General features: G+C 41.4%; 1 protein-coding gene across 1 annotated transcript; it reads left to right on the forward strand.

Moving 5' to 3' along the window:
• The first annotated feature begins 915 nt into the window (after positions 1–915).
• On the forward strand, positions 916–19,321 carry LOC143282965 (betaine--homocysteine S-methyltransferase 1-like). Its single transcript, XM_076588892.1, has 7 exons — positions 916–1,396; positions 7,366–7,556; positions 9,017–9,211; positions 10,171–10,282; positions 15,889–16,067; positions 17,857–17,938; positions 18,161–19,321. The coding sequence occupies exons 1-7, from the start codon at positions 1,384–1,386 to the stop codon at positions 18,445–18,447; spliced, it is 1,059 nt and encodes a 352-aa protein (XP_076445007.1). The 5' UTR covers positions 916–1,383; the 3' UTR covers positions 18,448–19,321.
• Positions 19,322–23,744: the final 4,423 nt, after the last annotated feature.

Below are 23,744 nucleotides of genomic sequence, written 5' to 3' on the forward strand. Positions count from 1 at the left end.
CATGTTACGTTCGGAACCCATCAGTTGTCTAGTCCTCCACTCTTGTTTTCATCCTCCCGCTGAAACACGGTTCAGTTCATTCCGTCTTCACTTCAAGTACAAGATTGTCAGTGCACAGTAACCTCTTTCCTACGTCCCCTTCGTGTACATCCACTTCGGCAGACAGGACAGGTCGTGCATGTACAATCACAACATTCCTTAGTTTAACATGTGTCTGGCACTGTACAGTGACAGCTTCATTCCGTGTTTGCCAGTGTGTCCGTATAGTTACCGCGGGGGCTCAGGCTGACTTCATTCCGTGACTTATGATGTTGTGCGTGCCAGTGTACACTCACAAGTTCATTCCGTGATAATGTGTGTAGGGTTGACAATTTCATGGTTCCGGGATTGTGTGTAGGCACTGAGGCAACTGACTTCATTTCGTGGTGTACACTGACAATTTCATTACGTCAGAGTGTGTGTGGGGCTCTGCGCAAAATGTACTACATTCATGTACTACATCGGTAAGTACAATCGCAAACCCTTGTGTCGTCGTGCACTGTCGCTTTCAGCCTCGCGCGAACTGGACTCCACACTTCATTCCAATTACAGTTTCGAAGTGCACAGCTCAATACCCCGAAAGCAGCACTCCATTTTTAGACACCTTTCTAATGTGGACAAATTCATTTTAAAATCCTCTTCTATAGTCGACAAACTTATATATATATAATTAACATTTTTACCCGTTTTGGAGTTTTTCACGTATGTTTTGTGCTGCCGACGGGTGAAAATGTTAATTATAATATAAGAATGTCGAACCAGAGATGGTGGACACGTTCGTCAGAAACAGGTATACCCATTTGGGTACACAGTGATTCCGACTTCAACATCGAAGAGTGGACGGGCAAAATTGTTAATATTGCAAAATCACAACGTGCGGAAACGCGTGTGTTCCGAGTCGAAGCGGAAGTGCTCTGCCCGGCAGGTGCTGAACCGTTCTGTCCGATGTTCTTCGGATGCGCGGAGGAAGTTGACCGTCTATGAGATACTTGTGTCTTTGCACCGACACACAAGAAGAACATCAAGCAGTGATGTCATGCAGGGTGATGACCTTTGCCAAACGACTGAGAAGGCCGTAAAAGGTGGGGTCGGCCACACGAGCTGATAGCTATTCATGAATATGTATTTATAAGTCAGTGAGTCGAACCTTGTGGAGGATAGTCGGAAAGACAGGCAGTAGCAGGGAGACCATAGCGTCCAGAAGACCAGCAGAACGACACTCAAATCGGCAGCTTATCGACAAACAGACACGTCCGAATTTTGACATTGTTCACTGCAACGGGATAAAAAAAAACACACCAAAATAAATAAATAAAAACCCTGGACGAAGCAAGAGGACGAAAGATGGCCAAAAGAGGTTTGTGCAGTTCTGTTGTATTGTTTGTGTTATTTTATTAGCCTGCTTATTTATTTGCCTATTCATTCATTTGTTTGTTTATTTGTCTAGCCATCTTTGTTGCTGTTAACCAGTCTACCGCACAGGATTGAAAGAATAACATAAGCTTAAATATAAATGTAAGTACTCATAGTGCACAGACTTGTATATGAGAAGAGGCATGTAAAACCGAAAAATGCCAATGTAGGTAGCGGCAGCCCCCATGGCCGATGCCGGGAAACCTATGAACGCCTAAAAAATTGACTAATTTTGAAGTGCATTTTCTCAAATTTGATTTCATTTTGTGAAAAACTATCCAACTGATATAATTATTTATCATCCATATTTTAAATTTTTATTGTGTTTGCTTTATGCAATGCGTGAATGAGTTCGCGGATGGAAGAAAAAGAAGTGTAGCCTACTGTAACGCGAAATAGCGATCCTTGTTCAATGGCGGCCGGCGTCTTCCTGAGCGCGACACAGTTAGTTTCAACCACATAGTGGAAAAAATCGCATCCGTTGTTTTCCATTCATTGGTTACTGTTCGAAAAACTGTGAGCCGTGAAAGGCGAAAGTTCAAGGAGAACTTTCGCGTGTTTTTTTCCAAGCCTTGGGCGAAGTAGGGTAGTTAGATCTGAGCGCAAAGTTACGGGAATTTTTCGGCTATCTTTCAACGCCTCGCGCAGTTCGAAAAAGAAATCTGACCCTACGGATACTGTATGAGCGGTAAAGAGCATTTTCTGCTGATTTCAATGGTGTCCGAAACTAAGATTTTTGATCCATGAGCAATTTGCTCAAGCGATTCAAAAGCAGGTACCCCTCTTCGTCAGTTGCGCCGGCCCAATCAACATTCGACACAGGAGAGCGGCATTTCATCTAACACAAAAATGGCATTGTTTCTCCAGAAAATCTTAAGTTTCATCGGTAAGTTTTATATTATTTTTGAAAACGAATGTCTTTAGCACTTTCATGCACAATATTGAGCTGAAATTCTTTGAATCAGGATTTTGATCGATGTCAGTAACTGAGCAGCTTGGATCTATTTCATCAGTGTTTTTGTAACGTGACACCGTGTTTCAATCGGAACACGATTTATTTTTTTCTGAGTAAAACACACAAAAACTGTTGATACAGAATGAAAAATGGACATGTTTAAACGGAGCCCATGAATTCCAATTACTAACTAAGCTTTAGTAAGCAAAATATTATCTGGGTCTAAAACCGGAAGTGCTCGGGACAGCATTAGCGTCGTCTGCTACAGACTCGGTGAGTGTTAAATAAGTGAGTAAAAAATTGTAATGTGGTTTCTTTTTCCATAAAATGAGCATTTCATTCAACATCACACAAAAGTCATATATTCTAGATGCATTCTGCTTCGATAGCTGTGAAACTTTATATTAATATATGCAGACAGATTGATACTATGCTCTCACATTCCAAAAAGAACAAGAACACCAATTCATACTAACCCCCTGCTCCCTCCCCCCCACCTCCCCCTCTCTCCTCTGCAAACTTCATTTTAATAATTTGCTGAGAGTTGTATTATCATTCCCCTCACTTGTCTCTGAGTATCTCCCACCAATGATAAGGACAGGGGAGGGGGTTGTCAATGGTTGTGGCAAACTTGGCACTGAGCCAAATCACTGACCACTTGCTCCAGCTTAGAATCCCTGACTGCTGACAGTGATATAACCCACCACCTCCTCCCCCAGTCGTCCCCTTCCCCATTTCTTTCCTGTGGGTGGAGTAGGGGTGTGTGTGTGTGTGTGTGTGTGTGTGAGAGAGAGAGAGAGAGAGAGAGAGAGAGCAAGTTTGCATTTGCACATGTATGCTTGTGAGTATGTGTATGTATGAGTATGAAAAAAGTGTAATGTGAAAAGATATATGATTAATTTGAACAGTGCAATCAACATCATGTTTCTTAAAAAAAATTAACACCAATTTTTAACAAACTAAAATTAGTAAAAAGAAAATCAGTACAATAATACCCATAGCCTAAGCTGCGCATCAGGTTCAGTCAAACTATATAACACTATCTGGGATCCAGCAATTAAGAGTATAATGTGTGTGTGTGTTCATGTAACCCATGCTATGCTTTGCATCTCGACTGCATGAAATAGGAAACAAAGGGATAATTCATAAAATGATAAAATGCAAAATACCATGTACATATTGTGAATGAAATATTCACTTTGATATATATATATCTAAGACATGCATTCTCACATACACACACAAATAAAGGTGAGTACACAAAATATATATCAAAGAATAAGATACTAAGTATGATGTGCATATTAACAATAAAATATTCAATATTTAGTAATCATATATACCTAAGACGTTTAGTAATACATTCATCTCAATCATGAAATGTAGTACCCTGAAGTGGAAATATTTGAGTAAATAATCGCATGCAACAAAGACACATAAGTTGAACAGTACATGTAGATGGCAAAGCTCTTGTCAGCAGCTGGAAAGGACAGACCCCCAAAACTTCAGCCTCAGTTGTCAAAGCATAAGTTGTTGCTGCAATTTGAGTTATTGTGTGAAAGGTAAATGCAGCCAAATAGTTCAGTGCAGTGAATTTTGTGTTGCTGTTGAATGAATACTTACCTGTTAGTATGCCATTTTATAATTCTGTTATCACAGTGTTTTCCTCCCACTCAAAACACACCGAAATTGACAAAATCCTAAACATATATTAAACTGAGAGCTCTGTTTTTGGTTGTATGTTTTAAATTGAATATAACATTTGTTCTTTCTTATGAGCTGATCTGTGTATCTAACATGTTGCAGAAAGGGTTGCTTATGGCAGGGCATGCAAGACCTATTCAATGATCCAAAAAGGCCAGTATGAACAGCTCAGGTAGCGAGCAGCATGTTATTGCTGATGCCAGGAAACCTGTGAGTGCCAAAAAAGAGATTTTTTGGTGTGCATTTTCTCTCTTGTGAATCGAATGCCATTTTGTGAAGAAATAAAGATGCATCATCCACCTTTTATTTCTTATTTACTGTGGTTCTTCTACAATGACTGGGTTCATGGATGGAAGAAAAAGCTAGAGAGCTGAAAGAAAACAGATTCATATATCTGTCATTTTTGCTAGCAACTTAAGTAATATTTGCTCCCTCATGGGAACTTTTGTCGTGGAATGCCCCATCAACCTACCCATTCTGTATAATGCCCTCAAGTTGCATTTGTTTAAAAATTTGCAGTAATTTTGCAGAAGCTGATCAGTCAAGACCACTGGTAACTTATTGTGGCTGTAACTTCAATATTTTTTCAAAAACAAAAATTTTGAAGAAGTCTCATCCACAACGTGCACCCTTATTTATGAGAAAATCAGGTATCATTCCTTTTCTGCCAACTTTAGATGGAAGTTTTAAGGTTGATTTTAATTTATTTTGAAAGCTGACATTTCACTTAATACACACACAAAATTTCCTGGTCCTACTTGTGACCGTTACTGAAATATTCATCTTTGCAGCATGCTACCCCAATAAACAGTCTTTTTTCCACTGGTCAAATTGAAGATTTTTCAAAGTTTGAGACTCTGATACTTAAAATTCAGTTAATATCCTGCCTGAAAAAAATTCAGTGCACTTTTTGTGATGTATTCTGCAAGATATTTTATTATGAAATGCAACTGTCTATTATTCATCAGTGCTGTAGACCTTCAAAGTTGCTATTCTGTGCAGATTGACATGTCTTGATTTTCTATTTCCCCCTACTTTGACAGGCATATTTTCCCATTTCTTTGCTGCTGAAGTGTTTTTTTTTTTCTTGTGCAATATGCCATTATCATATGGTTTTTATAAGTATGAGTTTTCATTACAGTACCCTCATGGACAGTACAGTATGACTGAAAATGTGAAAATATTAAGTACCAACAGCATGTACGCATCGTCACATCTTTAAAATGGAATATCTTCAGAACCAATCAAGATATTCACTTACTCTTTTTTTTGTTTTTCTTATATTGTCATGTTGTTTGCCAAAAATCACATTTCAGTCATTGTAATGAATATTTAAATTTTCACTGCCGCCACCTAGCCAATGGGTACTTCATTCATCCAGGTGCAGTATATTGCATGTGGACGAATGAAGTACCCATTGGCATTTTTCGGTTTTGTATGTATGTGTGTGTGTGTGTGTGTGTGTGTGTGTGTGTGTGTGTGTGTGATACTTATTTCTTTTCTTTTTTGCGTGTTTTTGTTTGTGTTTTGTTGTTCTTGTTTTGGACATTTTTATTTACCCCAGATGTGGCGTGGACAGGGTTTGCATGACGCGAAAATAAAGTCTTCAGGCCTGTGTTCAGATTTCTCTCATATCCAGTATCCCCATCTTTATTCATCGAAACCTTATATGTGTATTAATCAATATTTCATGCAGTGAAACCTTTAGTATCCTGTGGAGAGGGTTGGGGCAGGGGGAGTAAGAATTCCGGTCGGTACATGGAATTCGAACACGTGGGCACTCACTTACTAGTCCAAATATCATTATTATTATTATTATTATCATTGTTGTTGTTGTTGTTGTTTTTCTTCCCTCTCCTTTTTTTTATACTTTTTTCTGCTTTTTTCACTTTTTTTTAAATAACATAAACAGACAAATACATATTTAAATCATAACAATTCTTATAGAAAAAACAACAACAAAAACATCACACAAACAAAAAGAAGAGAGAAATCTTGAGCTTATAATATTAATGAGAACAGAAGAAGATGAAGAAAAAAGGAGAAAAAAGACGTGACACATTGACAGGAAGAGAAGACCACATTTTTGGTTGGAGGGTGACACAAAAAGAAAAGGATATTTCAAAATACTTTCGGTACCTGCACAGTGTCATGAGTCCATAACTCATGAATAAACATCAACAATCATAAGCATACATATACATACACACATAAACACTTATAATTTTATGCCTGTATGTATACACACATACACACATACATGAGCATGCACATGTAAGCATGTACACATACATACACACATATTTGGTTTTGTTAGGTCATTCGATCAATAGCAAATAATTAATCCACTTCCTTTCAGAGTCATTTAGTCTTAATTCTAAACAGTGTGCATACTTTTCCAGTTTATATTGTTTCTTAAGTTCCTCCTGGTATGCTTTAATAATAGGTTTGGATTTACAGAATCTACATTTATAGATATAAAATTTAGCAAAGAGCAATACGAGATCAAATATGTTGTCTGTTTTTGTTTTCTTGTCTGTGGCAAACAGCACAAGTTCTGGATTTAATTTCAGTTCAGCACAGTGTTGATATTTTTCCTTCAACATTTTTTCAAAGTCAGCCCAGAAACGCTGTGAGCATTGACAGAACAAAAGGTAGTGATCAGCTGTATCGTTTTTTTAATAGAACAAAAATCACATCTGTCATTTTCCAATACCCCCATTTTCTGTAGCATGCTGTTGGATACTAAAATGTTATGACATGTTCTGAGCTGGAACCATTTCAACTTTATTTCTTTGATACTTTTTGCTTTTTTAATGCCGTCATTTCAGTATTCAACTTTATATTCCAACTACCAAAAGACTTTATGTCAGACAATTCACTTTTGTTCAAAAGTATATTATAATATACCTTTGAACCTCTATTTTCACCAGTTAAGATCTGAAATGCTGTACTACTTTCATTGCTTTTCCATTTCTAAATTTTTGGTTCGCATATATTCTTTAACTGCTTCTACACAACCATAGTAATTAAGATAATTTACAGTATATCCCACTTTCCCCAAAAAACATATGTAAGGAGTTGTTATTATCATTGTTGTTGTTGTCGTTGGCATGTTGTTGTGAGTATTATAATCACTGTTGTTGTTATCATTATCATTGTGGTAGGTATCTTCTTTACTGCTGTCCCAATGCTTACCACTGTTATCAGAAAGATATGGGTGAACACAAGTACACGCTACACGCTTGTTGCAGGTCTGAAGGAGCGCCTGTCGAGCGGAGAGGACGTGTTGGTAGCTGAGGGCTACCTGTTCGAGTTCGAGCGGAGGGGCTACCTGAAGGCGGGAGCCTACGTTCCAGAGGTGGTCCTGCAGCATCCAGACCTGGTGCGGGGTCTGCACGAGGAGTTCGTGCATGCGGGCAGTGACGTCGTCTTGGCCTTCACGGTCAGTAGTCCTTATTTCGTCTTGCACGTGTGGGGTGCCTCTTCTTTTTTTTTTTCTTTTTTTTTTTTCATGCCTGTTATCGTTGTGGTCAGGTCAGACGGACTCTCCAAAACCAACCTTCAGGATACGGTGCAGGGGGGAAAGAAGACAGACAGACAGCGAGAGAAGTCGGACAGACAGAAGCTTTGCCGGAACTCAGGCCCTATCCCACGGCCGCCAGAAATGGAGAATGTTGGTGATGCGTTCAGCAGTGCAGCACCCCCACGACCGAGCCAGGATTCGGGACTAGTGACAGTGACAGATGCCTGTTATAACATGTAATTTTGTTTATCATGTACAATTATGACTTTGTTCAGCTTGTTTTGGTTTGATCCTCTCTTGAAATATTGACGAAATGGTCAACGTCAAAGCAGGTCTTTGGTTTAAGTACACAGATTTGACTATAATTGTTCCATGTTTTCTTTTGCAGGTTCTGCCGGGTTGTAGTGGTGTGCTTGTAGAATGGATTTGTTGGCGTGTGTGTGGCGGGGTACTTGCAGGAACTGAACTCGGTACTTACTTGCTGGAGAAAAGGCCGTCAACAAGAGACCTCCACAGTCCACTATCCTGTGTCTTTCACTCTTTGCCTTGCTTCAGGTGTGGCCCATCTGCTTGGTGTCTGCATGGAGGTCTCTTCGCTAGGTGATTATTGGTCGGCCTCTCTTTCTCTTCCCTTCGGGGTTCCATGTCAGAGCTTCTCTGGCGATGTTCGACACTGGTTTTCTTAGCGTGTGCCCGATCTGTCCTCCACCCCCGCCATTCTCTTCCGATTTTGCTTTCAGCTGGCAGTTGTTGTGACTTCTTCCACAGGTCGGTGACCTTGTCGTGGTCAGTGGATCTGGAGCATTCTTCTCAAACAGGTGTTGATGAACGTTTGCATTTTGTTGATGGTAGTCCAGGGCTAGAAATTCACCGATAAATTTTATTTGTCCTGGGGAACAAATAGACAAGACAAATTACTTGTCTACCCAAATTTTTACTTGCCTCCCCTAACTTAAGAGACGGTTAAGACGATTCATTATATAAGTATATTTTACAGGAAAACATTGTTTAATTCTTTTTTATCTAACAGTAAGAATAATTAAACAGCCCCACAGGGAATTTCAAGTCAGATCTATCCTTTTCCGAGTTGACGTTTTTTGGGTTTTTTATTTTGTTTTGTTTTGTTTTGTTTTGTTTCATATTCAGCACATGTTGTCTTCATGAAAAGGGAGGAGGGGTGTGTCTGACTGCTCAGTACCCCTTCAATGACACATTAAACAACTGGTTGTCTATCGGACATGTGCAGAAAGAGCGTTTCCTCTTGTCCGCAAGGAGGTTCAGTTGTCCCGGACAATCGGCCGTGTAGGTAGTTGGAGCCCTGTCGTCAAACCTGGAACGCATGCTGTACACTGACCGCCATCCCTGTGGCTTTGTTGCAGTACTACGGGCACCGGGAGAAGCTGCGGCTGACGGGGATGGAGGATCGGCTGGAGGCCCTCAACGTGGACGCCCTCCGCCTGGCGCGGGATGTGGCGGACCGCACGGGCACCCTGATGGCCGGCAACATCTGCAACTCCAGCGTGTACCGCCGCGACGACCCCGCCACCATTGAGGCCACCCGGGCCATGTTCAAGGTACCACGTCAGTAGTGTTTGAGTATAACCATCAGAACAGCAGAGGAGACAACTACTGTCCCAACAATCTGGGCTGTATGATAGTCAGTCGTGTCCGACTATGACCTCCAGAACAGCAGAGGAAGAATCTGCTGTCCTGGCTATCTGGGCTATAATTTGATTATAGTGGAGAGTCTTGCCCAAGTTACAATGGCCAAGAAAGTTTTGGGGCAGTCGACATTGGGGTGGTTCCCAAAGGCTATCTAGCCCCCAAAGCAAAGTACTAAGAGCCAGTGCAATCTTGCATCCTAATTTCAGAGCCATGGTCCTTCACAAAAGGCAAAGCTGTAAATGACTTCCCATTGCAGTGGAGAAACCACTGATCGATCATACAGCTCTCACTTTGCTGTTGGCCAGACTATATATAAGCTTATGTCAATCTGTGATATAAGCCAAGCTAGACTTCGATTATTGTGGAGAGTTTCTTTCCAAAGTTACATCCCCACTCTTTCGACCAAAAGGGCTTTGGGACAGTTGGCGTTGGGATGGTCCTCAAAGGCCAACTAGCCTTCAAGGCTGCAGGTTTAAGAGCCAGTGCAATGTTGCTTCCTAGTTTGTGAGACATAGTCCTTCACAACAGACTAAGCTGTAAATTAATTCTCATTGCTGTGAATAAACCATTGATCATACAGCTCTCACTTAGCTGTTGGCCCAATAGCTTTTAAGTTAATGGTTGATATTAGTGGAGTTTAAGTTAAGCCCATATGTTCAAGGTAAAAGAGAACGGGAATGAGGCAACGTGTGTTGTTCGGTTGGTTGGTTGGTCATTGATTTAACGTTTATTTTCTAAAGTAATTTTAGACGAGGAGACGAGGAGAAAAAGGTTGTGTGTGTGTGTGTGTGTGTGACTCTGTCCTTCAGGTTTTGTCGGTGTGTTTTTATTCGTGTTCGTTCTGCTGCCTTTCTTTCCCACGGAGCAGGAGCAGATAGAGTGGGCGGTGCAGGAGAGAGCCGACTTCATTGTGGCGGAGACGTTCAGTGAGCTGGGGGAGGCCAAGATGGCCCTGGACTGCATCAGGACCTACGGACAGGGTCAGTGGCTGGGTGTCATGCCCCCAGAATGACCCCACCCCCTCCATCATGTTTACCCCCATGGAGTCATTCTGTGATGCCCTGTGGTGCTCCAAAAACAAACCCACCCCTCCATGTTAATCCCTATGGAGTCATTCTGGGGAAGGCCTCTGATGTTCCAAAAACGAACCCACCCCTCCATGTTAATCCCTATGGAGTCATTCTGGGGAAGGCCTCAGATGTTCCAAAAACGAACCCACCCCTCCATGTTAATCCCTATGGAGTCATCTAGGGAAGGACTCTGATGTTCCAAAAACGAACCCACCCCTCCATGTTAATCCCCATGGAGTCATTCTGGGGAAGGCCTCAGATGTTCCAAAAACGAACCCACCCCTCCATGTTAATCCCTATGGAGTCATTCTAGGGAAGGACTCTGATGTTCCAAAAACGAACCCACTCCTCCATGTTAATCCCTATGGAATCATTCTGGGGAAGGCCTCTGATGTTCCAAAAACGAACCCACCCCTCCATGTTAATCCCTATGGAGTCATTCTGGGGAAGGCCTCTGATGTTCCAAAAACGAACCCACCCCTCCATGTTAATCCCCATGGAGTCATTCTGGAAATGCCTGTGATGCCCTCAAAACAACCCCACCCGTTCATGTTAACTCCCATGGAGTAGTTCTGTGATGGCCTGTGGTGTTCCCAAAACGACCCAACCCTCAAGTTAATTCCCATGGAGTCGTTCTGGGAAAGGCCTGCGATGCCCCAAAATGACCCCCACCCTCTCTCCCACGTTAACTCCCGTGGACTCATTCTTGGGAAACGCCTGAAATGGACTCTAGCGTGGAACAATGAGCCCAGCAAGTCTCAAACAATTAATTAGAAAGCACAAATTAGTATATCACTGGTTTAAAAAAATCCTTCGGGTGTTTTGGGGACATGGGGTGAAGTCATTCTAGTTCTGCCCCAAAGTGACCCTTCAAGATTTTTGTCTTGACCATCGAAAAAAAAGCATGGTAAAAAATGCTTCTAAGGAGTTAAAGTTGATTGATCAATGCATGGGATGGAGTAACAAAAACGTCCTGCCCTGCTTGGGGTGAGTCTTGTCAAGGTCTACAGTGTCGGCGGGTTCATAGAGGACTGTCGGTGGAGGGACGTGGTGGCGGTCTCAACTCTGGGGGAGACGCCCGCTCGGTCTGGCTCCGCGACTAAGCCATTATTGTCGTCAGAACAGGCACTACCGAACACCGCCGAAGTGACTCAGCAGCAGTGCAGGGTCTCCTCTGGTGTGTGGCGTCCTGGCGACTTAACATCGATGGTTCCCTGTGGACTGCCGGCACTGGGACTGACTTGAGGCTGACTCCAATAGGGTCAAAATAGTTGAGAACGTTAAAAGAATCTCTCTCTCTCTCTCTCTCTCTCTCTCTCTCTTTTGGGGGTTGGGCGGGAGTGAGGGATTTGTATAGGACGTTTTTTTTTTTTCTGAGGTGATTTGTATTAAACGGTTTTGGAAGTGATTTGGACGGGCGCCATAGCCGAATGGTTAAGGCGTTGGACTTTGGACATACCCAGCATGCACACCCCCGAAAACGGAGTATGGCTGCCTACATGGCGGGGTAAAAACGGTCATACACGTAAAAAGCCCACTCACCTATATACGAGTGAACGTGGGAGTTGAAGCCCACGAATGCAGAAGAAGGAAGTGATTTGCATAAAACGTGTTTGTTTTTTTAAGATAAAATTATTTTGCATAACCTCCTGGGCATTATACATTTCCGTATGTATTATAATCATACGCGGTGTTCTAAACGAAGTATGGCCATATGCACAGACACATGACAGTGCGTGTGGTGAATCTGGTTTGGCAAATTAACCCAAATCCCCTCACTCGCCCACCCACCTTCACCTCTCGTGGAATCCTTGAATTGATAGCTGTACCACATGCTTTCACATGCATAAAGGAAATTACAGCTAAGTTGCAAGATTGTATGGTAATAAGCAGGGGTATTTTTATTTTCATTTCTTTTTTTCTCTTGTTTTTTTTTTCCATAGATTTTTGGAGGGATGGGGTATAGAATGTCAACGGCCAAAGTGCTACCACGCAGACTGACATGAATAAGCAACAATGTCAAAGGTCTAAGTGCTGCCACGTAGACTAACACAAATAAATAAGCAACAATATCAAAGGTAAAAAGCGCTACCACGCAGACTAACATGAATAAGCAACGTTGCCAGATGTCAAAGCGCTACCACGCAGACTAACATGAATAAGCAACGTTGTCAGATGTCAAAGTGCTACCATGCAGACTGACACGAATAAACAACAATGTTGAAAGTAAAAAGCACTAAAGTAAAAAGTGCTACAACAATGTTGAAAGTAAAAAGTACTAAAGTAAAAAGTACTACAACAATGTTGAAAGTAAAAAGTACTAAAGTAAAAAGTGCTACAACAATGTTGAAAGTAAAAAGTGCTACAACAATATTCAAAGTAAAGAGTGCTACAACAATGTTGAAAGTAAAAAGTGCTAAAGTAAAAAGTGCTACAACAGTGTTGAAAGTAAAACGTGCTACAACAATGTTGAAAGTAAAAAGTGCTAAAGTAAAAAGTACTACAACAATGTTGAAAGTAAAACGTGCTACAACAATGTTGAAAGTAAAAAGTGCTAAAGTAAAAAGTGCTACAACAATGTTGAAAGTAAAAAGTACTACAACAATGTTGAAAGTAAAACGTGCTAAAGTAAAACGTGCTACAACAGTGCTGAAAGTAAAAAGTGCTACCACACAGACTGATATGAATAAGCAACAACATCAATGGTCGAAGTGCTACCACACAGACTGATATGAATAAGCAGTTTCAGTTTCAGTAGCTCTAGGAGGCGTCACTGCGTTTGGACAAATCCATATACGCTACATCACATCTGCCAAGCAGATGCCTGACCAGCAGCGTAAACCAACGCGCTTTGTCAGGCCTTGAGAAAATAAAATAAAATACATAATAATAATAATATGTATAAGGCGCAAAAACTTGATGAAGTCGGCCTTATCAGGAATAGATATATAGGTGACAATATAAGGTTGATTTATGACACAATAGCTTACTTAGAAGAGCACAATCTACCTGGACTTTTGTTAAATATCGATTTTGAGAAGGCTTTCGATTCAGTTGGTTGGAATTTTATGTTTAAAGTATTAAAAGCATTTGGTTTCCAAAATGGGATATGTAAATGGATAGAAACATTTTATAATAATATCAGATCCTGTGTTCTTGTAAATGGGCAAGTCTCTAGCTGGTTTAGTGTAGAACGGGGATGTAGACAGGGAGACCCACTATCACCGTACCTTTTTGTTTTGTGTGTTGAAATATTAGCAATAATGACACGAGAAAATGAAGATGTACGTGGTATAACGATCAACAATATGGAACACAAACTTTCTCAATACGCAGATGATACTGAATTTCTTTTAGCAGGTGACAAAAAATCATTTGAGACATGCATGCATATAGTGGACACGTTTGGGCGTAAATCAGGCCTACATATGAATTTTGGAAAAACAAGTGCAATTTGGCTGGGAAGTAGTAAAAATTCTAATATTCGGTATATGGAGCATCTAGGGATAGAATGGAATCCACCAAAATTTAGAATTCTAGGAATCTGGTTTACAAATGATTTACAAAACTGTGCAAATATGAACTACTCTGAAAAATTAGCAGATGTTATACAATTATTTAGAGTATGGATAAGAAGGCAAATAACACCCCTTGGACGAATAGCTGTTCTAAAATCATTAATTTTGTCTAAACTGACTCATTTGTGGATTTTACTGCCTAACCCACCTGACAATTTTTTTCGCATTTTACAAAATCACTGTTATAGTTTTGTATGGAACAAAAAGAATGATAAGATAAATAGAAAAACTGCGCATAAAAGTATCAGAAATGGTGGTCTGGGATTACCGGAATTAAAAACCTATGCATCCTCTCTAAAATTGACTTGGATACGGAAAGTGGGTAAAACGCATCATAAATGGAAAAACATTGCCATGGCTAATTTTCCTGTGCTGAATGATATCCATAAATACGGGCCAGAAATAACATTATCTTTCGCTCAAACAAATATTTTTTGGACAGATGTATTTAATGCATACAAAGAATTTTTCTATAAAATAGATTGCAATACCTCTGCTGAGCTTCTGGCAGAACCAGTATTTTATAATCGAAGAATACAAATAGGGAAAACATTTATTCGGGGAAAAACATGGATAGATAAAGGTATATACTGTATTGCACATTTTTTGCTTGAAAATGGACATTTTATTTCTTACGAAGAATTCAAACGAAAATATAATGTCGACATCAATTTTCTTACTTTTGCTGGTTACATATCGGCAGTAAAAGAGCACATTCAAAAGAAGAACATAACCATAGATAATGATCAATGCTTAAATATGTCTATAATTTTCAAGAAATTGATGTCCATATGTAAAGGTTCCAAGCTTTATTATGACATACTTATAGACAATGGTGTTCATCCACAGTGTTGTTCAAAATGGGATGAAAAACTCAACATTGTTCATGACTGGAGAAAATGTTTTTTGTACATTTGTAAGATTCCAGATGTTAAACTGAAATGGTTTCAGATCAGAATTGTGCACAGATGCCTTGGGACAAATGTTATACTTAAAGAGATGGGTGTACTTAACAATGACCTGTGTAGTTTTTGCAACACAATGAAAGATAGTATTAGACACATGTTTTGGCAGTGTACAACCATCCAACGTTTCTGGCAAGAATTAATGGATCTGGTTAACGAAAGATGCCCAAATGCTCAAAATTTGCAATTAACTGAACCATTAGTCATACTTGGACATGACAAAAATATAGTCACTGATCCCACTTTTTATTTCATTTTGTTGCTGGCTAAACAATACTTGCACCAACGCAAGATGAACAGCACTGAACCTGTTCTGCAGGGTTTCATAAAAAAATTGCAATACAGATATACAGTTGAAGAATATATAGCTAGGAAAAACTTTCTTTATAATGATTTTATCAGCAAATGGTCTCCATATAAATCCTTGTTTTTTAATACAAATTGAAATAAGAATATATATTGTCATACAGTTCTGATATTGTTATTACTATATTTTGTATCTTACTATGCAATTTAAAGTATGGCCACATATGTGTCATTTATTGTGAGGTTGACAACCTACAATTTATCAGACTCCTTCGACTGTGCCCGGCGACCTTATATTTGATCTTGATTCATTGATCTTTGCCAGCATGTTCTTGTGGCTGTGTTATTATTACTATTATTATTAGTAGTAGTACTTCTTTTTGTTTCTCTGTGTGTGTGTTTAACAATGTAAAAATTGAATAAAAATGTTTGGAAAAAAAAAAAAAAAAAAAAAAAAACTTGATGAAGTCAACTATAAGCGTACAAAAAATAAATGAATAAATAAATAAATTTTTAAAAAAATTAAATAAAATAAATAAATATATAAATAAATAACTAATCAAATAATAATAATATAATTATTTTTGAAAAAAAAAGTAAAAAGTGCTACCACACAGACTGACATGAATAAGCAAACAATGTCAAAGGTCAAAGTGCTCCCACGCAGGCCTTCCAGCCGTGGTGACCTTGGCACCTCAGGCCACGAACGGGACGTCTGACGGGGTACCCATTGGAGAGGCGTGTCGTCAGCTGGAGGAGGGAGGGGCGGACGTGGTGGGTCTCAACTGTCACCGGGGCCCCTCGACCATCCTGCCCCTCATGGAGGAGGTCCGCCGCGCCTGCAAGGTGGGTGTGGGTGCGGTTGTGTGGGTGGATAGGTGTGAGAGTGAAGTGGTTAGTGTGTGATTGGGGTGGAAAGGTTATGTGCCTATGCTGATGTTATTTTTGTTGTTGTTGTTGTTGTGTGTATGTGTGTGTGTTTGAGGGTGTAGGAAGTGCGTGTGCCTGCAATGTGGGTGCGGGTGGATGAGTGTGAGATTGGAGAGAGTGAAGGAGGTACCAACGTGTATGATTGGCGTGGAAAGATGGCGTGCCGTTGTTGTTGTTGTGTGTGTTTGAGGGTGGGAGTAGGGCGTGTGCATGCAAGGCGGATATTGGTGTGTGTGTGGGGGGGGGGGGGGAGGAGAGAGTGGTTAGGGGGGGAGGGAGTGTAAGAGTGAAGTGGGGTACGTGTGTGATTGGGATGGAAAGGTGGTGTGCCAATGCTGATGTTGTTATTTTTGGTGTGTGTGTGTGTGTGTGTTTTAGGGTGGAGGTAGTGCGTGTGCCTGCGAGGTGGGTGTGGTTGTGGGTTTTTGGGTGGATAGGTGTGAGAGTGAAGGGGGTACTTATGTGTGTGGTTGGGGTGAAAGGTGGTGTGACTTTGCTGTAATTGTTGTTCTTGTTGGGTGTGTGTATGTGTATGTGTTTGTTTGAGGGTAACGCGTGTGCCTGCACGGTGGATGTGGGTGTGGGTGTGCAGGTGGATGGGTATGAGAGTGAAAGGGGTATGTGTGTGATTGATGTGGAAAGGCGGTGTGCCTATTCTGTTACTGTTGTTATTGTTGTGTGTGTTTGAGGATGGCGGTAGTGCATGTACCTGCAAGGTGGGTGTGGGTGTGTTGGGTGTGAATGTTGATATTGTTTTTGATTTTGTTGTGTGTTTGAGAGTGGAGGGGTACGCGGATGAGTGGGATGGAGGGATGCGTATGTTGTTAGTGTTCTTGTGTGTGTGTGTGTGTGTGTGTGTAAAACAGGGAAAATGTATGTGTGTGGGTGGTGCAGAGATGGGCAGCAGATCTGTGATGACTTCACCATTCAGTTTGTTCAACGTGCTATGTATGTGTGTATGCCAAAAAAGCGTGTTGGAACTGGAAAAGGAACATTTTGTTTTATTTTTTCAACCACAATCCCCCTCTCCCCCCCCCCCTCTCTCTCGCTTAATTTCCAAAGCAGAACACGTTTGCTTTCCTTTCATGCGGTGGTGTAAATGGCTTTGTCCGTGAGTGCGTGTGCGTGTGTGTGTGTGCGTGTGTGTTTGTTCTTTTGTTTAACGTCCATCCACAATTGTGATTTTAGACAAAAATCCATCACCTTCCCCACCCCACCTATGCCTTAAATCATCACTACTTTCCCTATTCCTCTCTCCTCAATTAGTATTAAAAATATATATAGACAAAATAAAACAAACTAACTCTTTAACCAGTAAAATTACAACAAATAGCCAATGGGGCTCCTAATCAAACTATGAACTATTTCAAACACAAGTTCATTGTCAGATAAAACGTTTCTAACGGGAGCAGATGGAACTGCAAATTTTGTAAATGAAAGGGGTAGATATATTTTTAACTGTTGACATTCACATGATTATGATATGTTTGGGGGTAGTTTCATTAGCACAAATACAAGTTACTTTAGAAGTATATTATTTTGTTTTTATGGCATTCAGTTGTAATCGTGTGTGTGTGTGTGTGTGTGAATGCGTGTGTATAAGTGTGTATGTGTGTGAGCCAGTGTGTGTGTGTGTGTGTGTGAGCCAGTGTATGTGTGCGTGTATGTGTGTGTGTGTGTGTGTGCGTATGTGTGTGTGTTGCAGGGTCCCATTGCCTGCCTGCCAGTGACGTACCGCACGAGCCAGCAGTACCCAACGATGCAGTCCATCAGAGACCCCCACACAGGTCAGCTCGCAGCAAAACTCTGGGCTATGCTGTGCTGCTGTTGCTGTGCTGTGCGTGTTTCCTCCGTTGCACACATGCGTGCACAAGCATACATGCATCGGCGCATATACATACGCAAAGTTAATATTTTTTCTCACGTTTTGTTTTGTTTTTTGTTTGTTTTGGACTGTATTGTATTGTATTGTATTGTATATTTCTTTTAATGCGGTGCATGGGTTGCAGGAACCCGGGCTTTCCCTATTGACCTGCCAGCCCACATGTGCAGTCGGACGCAGGTGGCGGAGTTTGCACGTGCGTGTCGCGCGCTGGGCGTGCAATACGTGGGCCTGTGCTGTGGCAACTGCTCGCATCTCATGCGCGTGCTGGCGGAGGAGTACAGGCGCAAACCGCCGGCCAGCAAGTACTCCCCGGACATGAGCCAGCACTACGTGTTCGGATCACAGCCTGGGTTCCATAAGTACTACACAGAAGAGCTGATTAAGACAGTCAGCCTCAACAACAAGGTCTAGCTAAGGGGTGAACTCAGTGAGGCTGTCGCATGTCACTTCCAGTGTCACACCTTCCCGGAGAGAGAGAGAGAGAATTCAACTGAACTGAGAACTGAACTGAATGAATTATAGTTTCTGAGGATAACAGAGTGACCACCAATACAATGGGGTTTTTATCCAGCCCTCGAAGGTGAAACAGTTAGATAAAACAAAGGGTGGAAATCATTACATCAGTACAGCATGCACGTTATTATAAGTCATGGTTAACCGGTTACATGAACACTACAACAGTTCGTAGTTGGAGGAGAATGGCACAAGAGATGCTTTAAGCGGGAGAGAGAGAGAGAAAGAGAGAGTACAAAACATGTAAATTCATCAATGTCAAGCTAACTTTCAAGCAATCACATGTGAATTGAATACATGAACATGTTACAAAAACAGTGATAAAAATAACCCCATATGAATAATTGTAGAAGAAAGTTAAGAGTTTAGGAAAGAAACAGAGACAGAGACAGATGCCGTCTTTTACGATCAATAATATATGTTGAAATAATGAAAATGAATGTATACAAAATACATGTTTATGCACACATACACAAAAACAAAACAGAATATTATCTTCAGAAGAATAAAGGATGAGAAAGGTGTGTGTGAAGAGAGGTAGACAAAGAGAGAGAGAGAAATAGTGTATGTAGACAGAACGACATGGAGGGACAGAGACAGAGGTGGTGCATCAACTACATGTCAAGATAATAATCAAGCAATGATAACTGAAGTCAAAGGCATGTACATTTAAAACAAAAGCCTTTTTATTGTTATTTAAGAAGGAAGTATATAAAAAAAATAATATAAAAAGTAACGCCATTGAAACAAATGTGGATTCAAGTAAAGAATATGAGAGAGAGAGAGAGAGAGAGACAAAAGGTGGGGGCGGGGCGTGGGTGTGTGTGAGCAAGTTCCAGTCGTATTCTGTATTATGTACAGATAGTGTAGTGACCTCACCCATTTACACCACTGTGACTATACGCGTACAAAATATCACAGATTAGATGGAATAAATTTCTATAAAAACAGAAAGGAAAAGAAAAGCTTTCAAGTGTTATTTGCAACAGTGGAAATTGTTCTTTATTATCTTTTTCAGTGGATTTAAAAAAAAATTATCAGTTATCGTTGAAAATGAGTGTTAAGTTAATTTGCAGATATACCTTTTATACTACTGGATTTTGGCAGTAATTGGTTGTTGGTAATTTGATTTATTGCTTTTTTTATCAGACGGTAAGTCTTGGAATTTTTTTTTCTCATTTGGGAGTTAATGACATTTCTTAGTCTGTTTGATTCTTCCTGATATCCATGTTGTTTTAAGTCCCAAAGATAACCAGCTTCTGGCTATTCTTATGTTATCCATGGTGATTTTCATAGTGTGTTTTACTATTTTTGTTTGAATGCAGCATGTTTGTTGTTAATTTCGTTGAAAGTATTCAACCAGCATTCGATGGCTTGACCGGGGTCAGTAATGTTATAAACCCATGATATATTGTTATAGCTCAAATCTGCTTAAAAAAAAAAAATTAATCGAACCTAGCAAAACAGCGATATTCGAAACGGCGATAAGTGATTGCTTTGTCTAGCTTTAGGTACCCTCACTCCTTTTCTGGACCAGGTCTCATAGAACAATAGGATAGTGATCACTACATGCTCAAATAGGAAAGCAGGTTTCTATGATATTGTTTTTATTTCAAACATAAATGGGGTTGATTATTGTTTGAGATGTTGCTGTAACTGTAATGGGTGTTTGTACTCATTGGCACAAGTTTAATTAACAGAGTTGTTAATGTCGCCCAAATGGGGTTGATTATTGTTTGAGATGTTGCTGTAACTGTAATGGGTGTTTGTATTAATTGGCACAAGTTTAACAGAGTTGTTAATGTCGCCCATATGTGGTTGATTATTGTTTGAGATGTTGCTGTAAATGTAATGGGTGTTTGTACTAGTTGGCACAAGTTTAACAGAGTTGTTAATGTCGCCCATATGTGGTTGATTATTGTTTGAGATGTTGCTGTAAATGTAATGGGTGTTTGTTCTAGTTGGCACAAGTTTAACAGAGTTGTTAATGTCGCCCATATGTGGTTGATTATTGTTTGAGATGTTGCTGTAACTCTAATGGGTGTTTATACTAGTTGGCACAAGTTTAACAGAGTTGTTAGTATCGCCCATTGGTTGTTTACTTTTATAAGATCAATATCGAAGTTCTCTCGCAGAACAGTTTCTTTTGCTTCCATTGAGACAGCATCCATCCCTGATATACATTTATCCATCCAGTTAAGACGGGTTTTTTTTAAAAACAGAATCCAGTCAGTATTGGATGACAATGTTTTAGCCTTACCTATATCCATTGCGATTCTACAGTGTGCTTTTCAAGGTGCGCTGGGCCTTTGACTATGAGCGATTCCCTTTCGTAGAGCAGCGTTTTGACTCATTTGGACATTTTCGAATGAATTATATCCAGAGATATAAATGTCTTGGTTTGTTACATGCTTGTTTAGTTTGGTTTCGGATGCACCAAAGAAACGAAATTGTTTGCCATGATTTCAGATTAGTGATGAAATGTCTGTTGGCTTGTTGATCGCGTGGTTCATGTTCAAGTGGCCAAGTATTCTTGGGGGAGTTCAGTGTTGTAAGCACAGAGATGTTGTGCTGTCTGGGCAGGACAATGCTGTCTACTGGCCTGGTGGGGACAATGACAACATGGATTGGATTGGGGTGGTGATAGATTGGAGTGGGTTTTGTCTGGGCAGGGGGTGATTTTGAAACTTTGAAATGACGGGCACAACAGCCAATTGGTTAAAGCGTTGGACAACCTGAGTGTCCCGGGTTCGAATCCCGGCCACGGCGCCTGGTGGGTAAAGGGTGGAGATTTTTCCGATCTCCCAGGTCAACATATGTGCAGTCTGGCTGGTGCCTGAACCCCCTTCGTATGTATACGCATACAGAAGATCAAATACGCACGTTAAAGATACCGAAATCCATGTCTGTATTCGTTGGGTGGTGGAAACAAGAACATACCCGGCACGCATTCCAACGAAAGCTGAGTATGACTGCCTGTATGGTGGGGGTAAAAACGGTCATACACGTGAAAGTCCACACGTGTTTTCGAGTGAACGTGGGAGTCGCAGCCCATGAACGAAGAAGAACAAGAACAAGAAGAAACTTGGAAATGGGACTGTTATTGAAAGGGGGAGAATTTCTATGGACAAGGTCTGATCACTACTGGACACAAGGAGAGAGATACACTGGTTGACTTCGTGGTGGTGTGGTTTGGGGACAGGGCGGTGCTGAACAGGGGTTGGAAGCAGGACAGGGCGGCGTGACTCACCAGATCGGGACCAAGGCTGGCGTCCTCGATTCTGAGGTGGCATTGTGGAGAGCTGGAATTGTATTGTTCCAGCAGCTCTTCGTAGGTCCTTTGCCAGCATGGGCGTTCTTTGGTTGTTAGGATGTAGGGCATCTTTGTAGAGGGATTTCTCGGGTGCTCCAGTGAGGCTGCTGAAGGTGCCCGTGTGGTCCACAACACAGCACCCTCTGTTTTACAGCCAGCAGCCAAGGCACCATTGCTGAATATGACTGTCTTCCACAGAGGGTGCCGTCCTCGGGGAGGGACCATGGCTGACATGTACAGCTTGGCTGAGGGGAACACCGACTTGAGCTTCAGCAGCTGTCGCCACTGACTCTCCAGGATGCTGTTTTCCCAACACGTGTTGATGCCCACATGGACAACAACACTCTGGATGTGTCGGGATTGGGGGATGTTCTTCAGCCAGTGTGCCAGGTTGGCCATAGTGAGCCCTGGGGATGTCAGCTTCTACAAGGAGCCCGAGGGAACAGGAAATCCGCCTGAACAGGACACAGGATGAAATCTCCAATCATCAGATGGGTTGTTTGCTGGTCAACACAGCGCTGTGCCAGTTGTTGAGGTGGAGCCTGTCGTTCTCTTTGGGTTGTACTCGCAGGACTGGTGCTGGCTGGTTGTATAGGTGTAGTTTCAGTTTCAGTTTCTCAAGAAGGCATCACCGCGTTCGGATGAATCAATATAAGCTACATCACATCTGCTAGGCAGATGCCTGACAGCAGCATAGCCCAACGCGCTTGTCAAGACATATACTTGTGTACTATTAGAATGGATTTCTTTTGCAGAATTTTGCCACAGGACAACACTGAAGTTCCTCTGGGTTCTTTTTCTGTGCGCCAAGTGCGTGCTGTATACGGGATCTCGATTTATTGTTTCATCCGAATGGCTAGGCGCTCAGTTTGATTTTCTTGTCAAATTTGGTGTCGAAATACTGTTTGTGGGGCATTGATTGTCAGGGCTATGTGAAGCTGCGATGGTTGAGGAAGGCTAAAGGTGTTGACCAGTGTGTGCAGTGTTAATTTCATTGTGTGTGGGGTATGAAAGTTTGGCTTTTTTCTGTATATCGCTTTCATCTTGAGTATTTCTTAGTTCATAGCTGCTTTTTTAGCTGCGAGAGTTGGGATCTGAGGGCACTGTTTTGGTCATTAAGTTGCTAGATATTTGGAAGCCATGGAACTTATCTGTTCTGATTGTTCATAGTATTTGTTTGAGGTTGGTTTTTATTTCTGAATTTATCTGGGTGTTGTGTGTATGAATGACTGCTTTTACCATGGCTGATGAACAAATGCAAAGATCAGTAAGTTGTTGTAGTTGTTTTGGGGTGATTTTGAATTTTTGTGTGGTGATTTACAGAGTGGAGTGTCGTGTGGCAGACTTCCAGCCTCCGACTGATATTTCTGGCCTGCTTTTGTGGGATCTTCTTCCCACTCTTGATGCACAAGGATGCTGGATACTCACGCCTCTCTGCAGCTGTGATGTCAGTGCTGTTGACTGTGGGGACTGGAGGACCCACCATGTTCTCTTCATCGTGGCCTTTGGTGCTGATGGAGGTGTAGAGGTGATGTGGTCATCACTGATGGCAGTGGTTGTAGTGGAGGTGTTGTCATCATCACTGATGGCAGTGGTTGTAGTGGAGGTGTTGTCGTCATCACTGATGGCAGTGGTTGTAGTGGAGGTGTTGTCGTCATCACTGATGGCAGTGGTTGTGGTGGAGGTGTTGTCGTCATCACTAATGGCAGTGGTTGTGGTGGAGGTGTTGTCGTCATCACTGATGCCAGTGGTTGTGGTGGAGGTGTTGTCGTCATCACTGATGGCAATGGTTGTGGTGGAAGTGTTGTCGTCACTGATGGCAGTGGTTGTAGTGGAGGTGATGTCGTCATCACTGATGGCAGTGGTTGTAGTGGAGGTGTTG

Source organism: Babylonia areolata, chromosome 6 (assembly GCF_041734735.1).
Source record: "Babylonia areolata isolate BAREFJ2019XMU chromosome 6, ASM4173473v1, whole genome shotgun sequence".
Classification (NCBI taxonomy): Eukaryota; Metazoa; Mollusca; class Gastropoda; order Neogastropoda; family Buccinidae; genus Babylonia; species Babylonia areolata.